Raw genomic sequence first — 10,720 nt, 5'->3', positions numbered from 1 at the left:
TATTTTGTTATTAAAAGAAAGTAATGTCTATCGAAAAAAGCTAGAGAAAATCGTTATAATTTTCTTAATCTGCTGAAGTTTTTGGTAATGAAACCTGCCTGGAATATCAGAAACATTGAGATTAGAACGCCTAATTCGGATAAAATTTTAGAAATTTTCTAATTAACAGTTAATTTTGTATGAATGAGCTCTTTGGAGTAGTAAAAGTACTTTTCTGTAAATAAGTATATTGTATAGTTTATAAACTATTTACTGGTTGATCAACTTGTCTATTGATTGGTCCAATTTGATAGCACTTTAATAGTCTAGTATATTGCTTAGTCTAGCAACTAGGGTATGTATTAGTCTTTGTTGTAGTTTACGGACTATTCTATATATTCGTCTTTTATTAGACTTTATTTATAGTTATAGACTAGTCTCTTTGGATTTTTTTGGGCTAGTATATGCTCTTGTCTAAGGACAAGTCATCTAACTGATCTATGGACTTAGCTATTGATAAGTCTATTATCTAGATTATTGAAAAGTATAATGTCATATTAAGATTGGACTCAAATATAAATAAGTTATTGAATAGGTGCATTCATATCTCTATTGATGTTCAAGTATCCATGAATACCAGTGTTTTCGATAACTGAGTAGTGCCTACTGTATAAAGTAACATCTTTTCATATTTTTCTAACTGTTTTGTATAAGATCTGGAAAAATTACTGCATTAATACGCTGATTCTTCTCTCTTTATAAATCTTTCAAAGGGGTTGATATGATGGATGCATATAGTTGAAAAGTTGCAAGACCTACATTGATAATCAAGTATTTTAAAACTATCCATAAATACCAGGTGTTTTCGATCATTACTTTTAATTTTAAAGGTATTTTGGCAAAAGGATTACTGATTAGTAGTGCCTACTCTATACAATAACTTTGCTGTAAAGTCGCTTCTCTGCGTATCAAGTTAGACGATTACAATGGATGAATTGAACTCAATTCGATCTTTTCATATTTTTCAATTTGTTTGTTTGTATATAATACAGAAGAATTATTGCATTATTACGCTTTCTTCTTTCTTTATAGATCTTAATAAGGGGTTATTATGGTGAGCTTTATCTATAGTGACTTCTAAGTTACTATAATGAAGATGAATAAGAATATGTTGACTCTTCCTTTTTTATAGATATCACATAGTGATTAATATGAAAATAGGGGTAACATGCTAGCGCATTGGATATCAAACTTTCTTTTGTGTTTATGTCCTTCGCTTTCAATGGATATTAGATGTGAGTAGAATGGTTTAATTCTGAGCTTACTGATGTTCGATTAGAATGATTCTTCACTCTTTTGAGATTACGTAAAGCGCATTGGACATCGATATAAACTGACTTGTAGGTTATCATAATAAAGATCAATTAAAGACAATATTCCTTATACATATCCTGCGCTTAAAACGACACCAAATTGAATATTGTGAGCATCGTTTTACTCTGATCTTGTTTTTTATGGTAACATATGGACAAAATGCCTAAACGGTCAATGAAGTTATTATAATGAAGATGAATATTGTTTTGCGCTGAAAACAAAACCAATATATTAAAAGCATCACTTTACTATCTAGAATTCTTTTGAAATGACTCTATTGATGGATGTAGCTTATGCTATATGGCCGTGACGGCTATTGTGTCACAATATTCTGAAGAACCTAACCTTAGTTAAAAGGTCTGTATGTTACAACAGATTCGATAGAGTTTATCTATGTCTCTTTAGGGCCTATTGTGCGCTTCTATATCAGAGTCTATAGAACACTATTAACTAACCTATTGAAGACAAACTGGTCAAAATTTCTCTAAAAAATGCTGAGATATAATCAATTGCCCCTTTAGTTTAAATAACTAAACCATAAAGAAAGTACATTTTTAAACCACCAAAAGTAAGCTATCGCTAACACAATTGTTCATTAAATGATAAAATGAATTTCGAATTAAATTTGAATAAAATCAATATATTTTCAAAACTAACTACAAGCTATACTTTGTTTTTAAAAATAACGATAATTTCCCTTAAATGTTGATAACTTAGCATTTTTAACATCATATTTATTAAATAAAATATTCAAAATAAATCAAAGCTAAATAAATAAATTAAAAATAATTAAGTTATTATTAAAATGTGTTAACTTTTCACTTTATGAATTTTTTTTTAGATTTTTTTTATAATTTTATATAAATTCTCTCTAGGGAATGGAGTATTTATTAATTTATGTATAAACAACTATTTTCATTTTTTTTGTTTCATTCATTTACTACATTTAGGTTTTTTGGGGGTTTTTAGTTTTACATCATTTTTTTTTATACAAAATTTGTTTTGTTTAAATTCACTTTTAAACACATTCACATTCATACAAAATAATTTACATGTCACTTAATTTTCATAATTGTTTTTGTTGCAATGCAATTGTTAATTTTTATTTTTAATTTCTTATTATTTGTACAATATTTTTGTTAATTTTATATTTTAATTATTTTTGCATTTTAATTAAATTATAATTTTTCTAGGAGGTTTTAGGGAAGGAGTGGGATTTTTTTCGGGGTTTAAAGGGATTTTTAACAAAATATAACATATTTACAAGTTAAGGAGAGAGGAAGTAACTTTTTTTAAATTTATTTTTTAAATTCCTAAATTTTTGAAAATTATTTTTATTTATAAATATTTATAAGTTAATTTATTTTTTTAACGTTTTTTTCTGTTCACTTAATGCTAAAGATACTATAATTACGTGTTTAACTTTTTATATGTGTTTTTATGTGTTGTTATTTTCTTATTTAATTGTTGTAGTTGTTGTTTTAGTCCGAACTATTTCGAAAAGGCTCGACTACAATTCGATAATTTCGAAATAGTGGTATTTGAGTTGCTAGTTGAGTTACAGACACGTTCTCGTTTTCTAGTGTATTTATTGTTGGTACTTGAGGTATTTGACGATGCAGCCGATACCGAAGTGGGCACCGAGGCGGATGCCGTCATGAAGGAAGTGTTAGTGTTGGTAGCGTCAGTGGTTAAGGTGCTGGAGGGTGAGAATGAAAACGATTGTGGTAAGGCGGTATTATAAATAGATAACGACGATGATGTGGATGAAGCTGCCATTATATTGGCAGCACTCTGATGCTGCAGTTGCTGTATCAGATGCATTGATGAGTTCGTAGTGGTTGTGGTGGTGGTGTCGGTTTGTGAATCCGGTGTATTGGCATTCGTTTCGGCATCTTCGGCTATAACCGTTTCGATAATACGCAATGATTCGGGCAGACCACACTGGGGATGTGGGTGTGGCACAATGTAGTTTTTCGAGAATTTCTCTTTATGATGCAAATGTTGCAGCTGTTGTAGAAATTGTTGTTGCTGCAGCTGCTGCTGTTGATGGTGGTGATTGTGATGGTAGTCATGGTTGTTGGTATTGTTGTTGTCCGCTGAGGCTGAAATACTTTTGGTTATCGAGGCGGGTCTGGTAAACGTGTTGTTGTATTTATTCGCTGACATGCCCAAAGTGAACATTTCAATGTCCACTATGGCCGCCGCTGAGGATCTACGATTGACATTGTTCTTGCTGGTATTGTTGGTGGAGTAGGTCATGGCGTTAATGGTGTTACTAGTGTCATATTTACTAATGCTGTTACTTTTACTGGTGATCATAGTCGTGGTATTTGTCGTGCTGGCAATGGCGGCTGTGTTCATGATGTTTATGGCGGAGGAGAAGGAGCGGTTATCTTCTATTATTCAGCTGCCATACTTATTGGAAGATGTGTAATTATTAACTGCATTAGATCCATTAGATGACATTAGATGAGTGTCAGGCACTAAATGTGGTGTTCTACTTGAAATAGGTGGCAATATAGGACTTGTTGGCCAATGGTATGTAGTAGCAGCAACATTATTGGATGAGGGAACACTTCTATGCAAAAAGCAGTTTGGTCTTGATTTAGTTTTATTTGCAATTTGTCAATTAACGCATACATAGACAGTTACATACACACATACATACACACACGCACACATTCACACACATGTTTAAATTGTTTTTGTACAAAAGACGTAGTACGCAGGTGCGCATGGACACATACATACAAACACACGCACACACACAGGGACAAAGTGTTAAAACGAAAAGATTAGAATTTTGAGACAAAAAAACGAAACGAAAAAAAAAGAAAAAGTTTTGTTTTAGTTAAATTACAAATACAAATTTTTGTCTGGTCTGGTTATTAACACTGACTTTAAGCATGATTTTTTTAAATACAAAACAAGTTATAAATGAAAGATGATCTGTTGTCGAAGCGAGAAATAAAGTTGTAGTAGAAGAGACAGTATGAATACAGATAGAGATATATTTAGAATTGTTGTTTTGCAGTAGTTGTTGTTGTTTTTAATAAGTTAGTTAAGCGCTTTTTATAAGTAAGTTGCCAATTTAGTTTGTATTGATTTTAGTTTGTTATTTAATTTTGCAATTGTAATAAAAAGTTTTACTGGACTACTCAGTGAAGTAGTTTATTGACTAGTATTTGGACTTTTTACTAGTCTATTGATTGAAAAATGGAACAACCTTTTGACTAGTTATGGGCTAATCAATTAACTAATCTAAGCAATATTCTATTCAAAAGTCGATTGTCTAGTCTTTTGACTAGTTTGTGAATTATTCAATTTTCAATCTATAAACTAGTCTAGTTTGTGGATTATTCCATTTTCAATCTATGAACTAGTCTATGGACTACAATATGGAATACTCTAAGTACAAAAGTTAAAAACCGTTGCAAAATTATCGGCGCCTCACTATTTGCGGCGCGGTTTGCTAAATCTTCGTTGGAAACCAGCCGCAGCCGATTAAAGCAAATTCAACTTATATCTCTGCTGTGTGTACTAGTTATTAACTAATTAACGAATTAGCCTACTAACTGTTCTATGTACTAGTTAGATGATTTACTTCTGGAATAGTCTATGAACTAGTCAGGGCACAATAGCAACTAGATTTGTCTAAAAACTAGACTATTAACTAGTCTATAAACTAGGCAATTGATATGCCGTGCCAAACTTCAAGAGACTTTTTGACATGTTAAGGATTATGGGCATTTGCTGAAAATAACAGTATAAAACAAAGATTTACATACAAAATTAAACGAATAAATTGGCAACACTTGAAATATATATAATAGAATTAGCTTTGACAAATCGGTAGCAGGACGAAAGAGATGTGATCAATTTGGTTGTAAATTAAGAGTCTAAATAATTTTTAATATATAGTGTGTAATTTTGGCGTTTAAATTGAAAACATTCGAATAGTTTAGAAAAATTGTTTTTCCTTGTATTGGTAGATTCCCTGTCTTTTATCAAAAACTATTAAAAAAAAGGTTTAAAATCTGGTTACGAGAAGATTTCTGTAAATAACAACACTTTAGCTATCGAGATATCATAAAATGTATTCTGAAATATCGGTAGTATGATCTAAAACTTATATATTAGTTATTATAGTTTAATTTTTGACTTTAGATCAAACTAGTTCCGAGTATATTTGTGACTACAATAGTTTGAAGTTATTATTTTTTAAGAGTTTATCGATTTATATTCAAGTTATCGTTCCGCTATCGATCGGAATGGAATTCTGTGACAGGTCTACAAATTTCAGACTACACTAAAATATAGTTCAGATCCTAATTCAGATTATAGTAGCTCAGATTATAATAATGTTGATGGGTCAGACAATAGTGCGGACTAACCTGGATGTCAACTATATAGATGACATTATGACCCAGGTTGTTTTTGAGACTATAGTTTAGGCTATAGTTCAGATCGTATATAATCTAGCATATAGTTTAGACAATAGTCCAGTCTTTAGTTTGAGAATATAGAACAGACTGTAGTTCAGAATGTGGTTCCAGACTAGCTTATATTCTAGATAATACTTTAGACTAAAGTTCGGAGTATAGTTCGGATCATTCATATCTATTATTGTAATGAATATCATAACATTTTAATATACTTGACAGCTAAAGTTATGTACAACTAAACATCAAAAACATCTCGAAGTCTAAGTATAAATCTTTCTTAAAAACTCTCTACTATTACATTTCTATAAAAAGAAAAAAAAACAACAAAATTAATTTACAACCAAATGTTGACCACATTGGAACAAATTGGCTCATGTCGAATTTGTAATACTAGTTGTTCTTGTTTTTGTTGCTGTTGTTGGTTAGTTGGTTTCTTTTTAATTCTTCTGTTAATTTGCTACATTTGCATTAAAGTGTCGTGGTGGCGGTATAGGTGGCGTTGTTTTTGCTGTTGTAGGTGACATTGGTGGTGATTGTGGTAACATGGATTTATTGAAAGGAGGAATCAATGGCAATGTTTCAGAAGGATATTGATGATGATGATATTCATGGTTAAAATAGTTTTGTGAATGATTGTGATGTTGGTCTTGATATTGAGTTTGTGTTTGATTCTGATATTGATGTTGCTGCTGAATTTGTTGATTTGTTGATGTTGCAGATGTGGTTGTTGTTGTATTTTTTGTATTAAAAGGATTAAATACCAACCTTGAGTGTGGAAATTGCATTGATGGCGTATTGAACATGGGAGTTGGTGTGTGTGGCGGTTGCAACGCTTGCGCTGCCGTATCTGGATGTAAAAAATTTTTTCGTTGTTCCACCCTCTCTTGATGTTGACTCAGACAACGTGTTATTATATCTGGCAGACTCTCCATATGATCCTGTTCGTTTTAAGGTTACAATTTTTTAAATAAAAAAAAGATATGAGTTTAGTATAGAATTCTAAATGAATATGAAAATTAAAAAATTAAAAAAAAAATATTTCTGTACTTGTAGAGCTTGTAATTTATCTTCTAAATTTGTTAAACGTTCCTCTATGGCATCTTGTCTACTTGACATGTCTGATATTATTTCATACACTGTATTTTGTGTCTGGAAATTTAAGAAAACAAATGATTATGAGTAAAACGAAACTTGTTTTTAGTCGGAGTTGAGTATGTGAACGATGTACCGCAAAATTCATATGGAGAATTTGTTATTTGAAAGAATTGTTGTATTATAAAGATGATGTTATATTTGAACTAATTATGTATTTGTATTAGGATATCAAACTTTGAAAAATTTAACTAAAGAGTATATTTTCTAATCCCGAGAATTTGTTTTTTGTTTTGAAATGTTTTGTCAAACGGTATGTGATAATGTCGGGCTACGGATTTACATAGTTATGATGTTTGTTTGTGGTTATGGACTATTTTCGAGATATCAAGAGGTAGAAATCGCTCAATAGTTTAGAGATTATTAATATTTTCTCCTAATAGAACAGACTATGAAAAAGTTTTACAAATATTTATAATAATGAACAATTTCAATTCCTATGGAAGTGGTAAAGTTCCAACGGAGCTAGTATTTCTTCTTGATGTCAGCAAGAGGCTAGAGAAGATGACATTATTAAATAGAAAAGAAAACAGAAGACAAACAATCGTAGAGCCATAGAAAACGATATAAATAAAGGAAACATAGATTTACTGCCGACATACCATTCCGGAGTCTAGTCTATAGTCTAGTCTATAGTCTAGTCTATAGTCTAGTCTATAGTCTAGTCTATAGTCTAGTCTATAGTCTAGTCTATAGTCTAGTCTATAGTCTAGTCTATAGTCTGGTCTATAGTCTGGTCTATAGTCTGGTCTATAGTCTGGTCTATAGTCTACTGTCTATATTCTAGTCTATAGTCTAGTCTATAGTTAGTCTATAGTCTAGTCTATAGTTAGTCTATAGTCTAGTCTATAGTATAGTTTGTAGTATAGGTTATAGTTTAGCTTATAGTCTAGTGAGTAATCTACAGTTTAGGATAAACAAGTCTACTCTATTGATTTTAATTGGTTGGTATCCCTTAATAGATCCTTTTGCATGATTTAAAAAATAGAGAAAAAGATCCCGAAATATTGGCATTCAAGATGAAAATTAAATTCCAAACTTTGGAACCGAACGATATTGTATAATGTGTAGAGTTAGATAAGGAAAACGAAAATAATAAATTATGATTTTAGACCACGTTATGTCAATAACAATAATAGTTTAACGAACCATACACACTGTTATAATAAAGTATGACGATGTATAGAGAAATCCGAGGTATGGATTCTTTAATTTTTTTTGCGTAGCATGCTGACACATAAACCTAAGTATTTCGATTGATCAGATGTTGACACCTCGTAATGCCAAGACTTTTTTACAATATGTGAAAAAAACCCTTGATTACGAGATGTCAAGATCTAAACGAATATATATAAATTATTTGTAATCTTAACCACAAAACGCACTGTCAAAATATATATGTATGTAGTTGATTAGAAGATGCAATATTGGTATTTTTAAATTATTAATAAACATTAGTTTAAGACTAGTAAAAGGAATGTACTACTTACAAAGATTCAAGATAAAGAATTTTATTTAATACTTACTGTCTTATTCATAACAATTTATCAAAGGTTTATAGAACAAATTTTATGTGAAAAATTGTCTTATAAACTTTTATTAAATGATTATGAATAAGACCCTTAAAAATGTTCTTGTTTATTAGACTTTTGTTGTAATATTTCAAAATTATTCTGAAATATATAGAAAAAAAAGCATTAAGTAAATAGTATTATACGTTTTTGGTATTTTTGTTGTTTTTTGTTTTTGTAAATTATAAAAATACATATTTTTTTTTTGGTTTAATAACAAAATCATCTAAATAATACTCACAGCTTTTCAAATATAACAAATTCTTCATTTTAACTTTGTTTAAATTTTGCAAATGGCACGTCTTAAACTTACCTTGGCCATATCTGTTATCGTATTGGCATTATCCATCAGTTTACGCTGATCCATTTTAACTTTTCGTAACCTAATTATTTGGTTTTTTTGTTTTTTTTTTTGATATTTGTTACGTTTTTCAAAAAGTATTTTGTTTTTTTGAGAAATAATAAAAAAATAAAGAAAAAGAAGCCGTAATGAATAATAAAATTATGTAAATGTGTTTTTGGGTTAGTAGTTATTGGTGATTTTATTATTATTAATTTATTATTATTTTTTAATAGTTATTAATATTATTTAAATTATTGTGTTTTTAATAAATTATTGCAAAATATTATTAAATTGTTTATATATTATTATCAAATTTTATTTATTATTAATTTTTATTGTTTTATTTTATTTATTTTTTATATATTTTTTTCATTTATATAATTAGTTTTTATACAAATCTAATAATAATGTTAGTAAATTATTCTAATTAAAAATAAAAATATTATTTTATAATAAATATGTTATTATAATAAATAATTATAATATTATATTTGAAAAATACTTAGCGATGAAAATTTAGAATTTCGTCGTTAAGATTGCAGAAAATCGTATCTCAAAATAAACCTAAAAAAGAAATATATAGCAAGTCTGTCTTTTACACACACTCTCTCTCTCTCTCACTCTCGCACTTTGAAATCAAAACCTCCACCATTTTGTTTTTCTCCTTTATAAAAATTAACATAATTAATAAATTTTTAAAATAAATATCAACTAAATAATTCTAAAAAAAAAACTGAAAATATTTAAAAAGGAAATAATCTAATGGTAGGGTTTCTGCAATCTTAACTGTAACGAAATTGTCTTAAGAAACTAATATTCAAAGTGAAAATTGGAGTTTACATTCAAATGTGTAAGTCCACCACTTGTTCTGTTCTATAATCAGATGCCTATAAAAACTCTTTATCATAATACGAAAATTTTCCTAATTTTTCCTCCTTTCCTATTTCGAGCAAAAAAAAACTCTACACAAAAAGGGTTGAAAAACTGTTCGGTTTAAGCATGTAGTTTGTATGTACGAGTATGTTTGTTTGTTAGTTTGTTTCAACAAAATCTTTGAAGTTTGTTTTTAATGAATATTTTGAGATACGAATTTCTAGAAAATTAACGACATGTCTAGTGAAATATTGAAATAAAGCAAATGCATGTTTTTTTTTTTTGTTAATCGGTTTAGATGAAAAAAACACTTTGCAAATTTGGCTTTACAACCTAGTTACAGGCTAGTAAAACGAGTTGTTAATTGTTTTTCTGTTTTTGCTGTTAGATTGTTTTCTAAATAATGAGTTGGCAGGATTTTCTTAGCAATTGGGAAAAGTAGGCGATGAAGGCAAGACAAGATACAAAAAAATATTTTGAAATAAATATACAAAAACAAACACTGTTTACTTCTTTTTGTGGTAGTTTTATGTGTTTGTTTGTTTAATGAAGACAGTTACACAGATAAGTAGTTAGTAGCAGTAACTTTTTTAAAAGAATGTATTCATTTATTTTTCTATAAAATGCAATACTTTACAATTTCAAATGCCGTCGATACTTTCGATAATTTATAACATCTGTAGTCTGTACAGTTGTCAATAGACCAGTCTATAGTACAGTCTATAATCTAGTATATAGTGTAGTCTACAGCCAAGTAGACTACAGTCTAGACTATAGTCTAGTCTATAGTCTAGACTATAGTCTAGCCTATAGTCTAGTCTATAGTCTAGTCTATAGTCTAGTCTATAGTCTAGTCTATAGTCTGGTCTAGGGTCTAGTCTATGTTATAGTCTATAGTCTAGTCTATGTTATAGTCTATAGTCTGTTCTATGTCATAGTCTATGGTCTAGTATATAGTCTAGTCTATAGTCTGGTCTATA

The 10,720-nt window shown here is 29.3% G+C and overlaps 2 protein-coding genes across 4 annotated transcripts in view; both read right to left on the bottom strand.

Moving 5' to 3' along the window:
- Window positions 1-1,459: 1,459 nt before the first annotated feature.
- Window positions 1,460-6,706, bottom strand: LOC111679454 (cell wall integrity and stress response component 2-like). 3 transcript variants are annotated; one of them, XM_046946102.1, is made up of 2 exons: window positions 6,567-6,706; window positions 1,460-3,797 (listed from the first exon to the last, which is right to left on the bottom strand). In XM_046946102.1, the coding sequence occupies exon 2, from the start codon at window positions 3,715-3,717 to the stop codon at window positions 2,845-2,847; it is 873 nt and encodes a 290-aa protein (XP_046802058.1). In that variant the 5' UTR covers window positions 3,718-3,797; window positions 6,567-6,706; the 3' UTR covers window positions 1,460-2,844. The 3 variants fall into 3 exon arrangements, with proteins under 3 accessions (XP_046802058.1, XP_046802060.1, XP_046802059.1); XM_046946104.1 differs by having other exon boundaries at window positions 1,460-3,763; window positions 6,567-6,696; XM_046946103.1 differs by having other exon boundaries at window positions 1,460-3,771; window positions 6,567-6,694.
- LOC111679453 (small conductance calcium-activated potassium channel protein) overlaps window positions 3,817-10,720 on the bottom strand; it is a 319,785-nt gene continuing 312,881 nt past the window's right edge. The window contains 3 exon segments of the mRNA XM_046947022.1: window positions 3,817-6,739; window positions 6,849-6,950; window positions 8,838-8,907. Coding sequence (XP_046802978.1) covers window positions 6,251-6,739; window positions 6,849-6,950; window positions 8,838-8,907 — 661 coding nt within the window. The 3' untranslated portion in view covers window positions 3,817-6,250.

This window comes from Lucilia cuprina, chromosome 3, assembly GCF_022045245.1.
Source record: "Lucilia cuprina isolate Lc7/37 chromosome 3, ASM2204524v1, whole genome shotgun sequence".
In the NCBI taxonomy this organism is placed as follows: Eukaryota; Metazoa; Arthropoda; class Insecta; order Diptera; family Calliphoridae; genus Lucilia; species Lucilia cuprina.
This window is presented reverse-complemented; position numbering and strand designations above follow the sequence as displayed.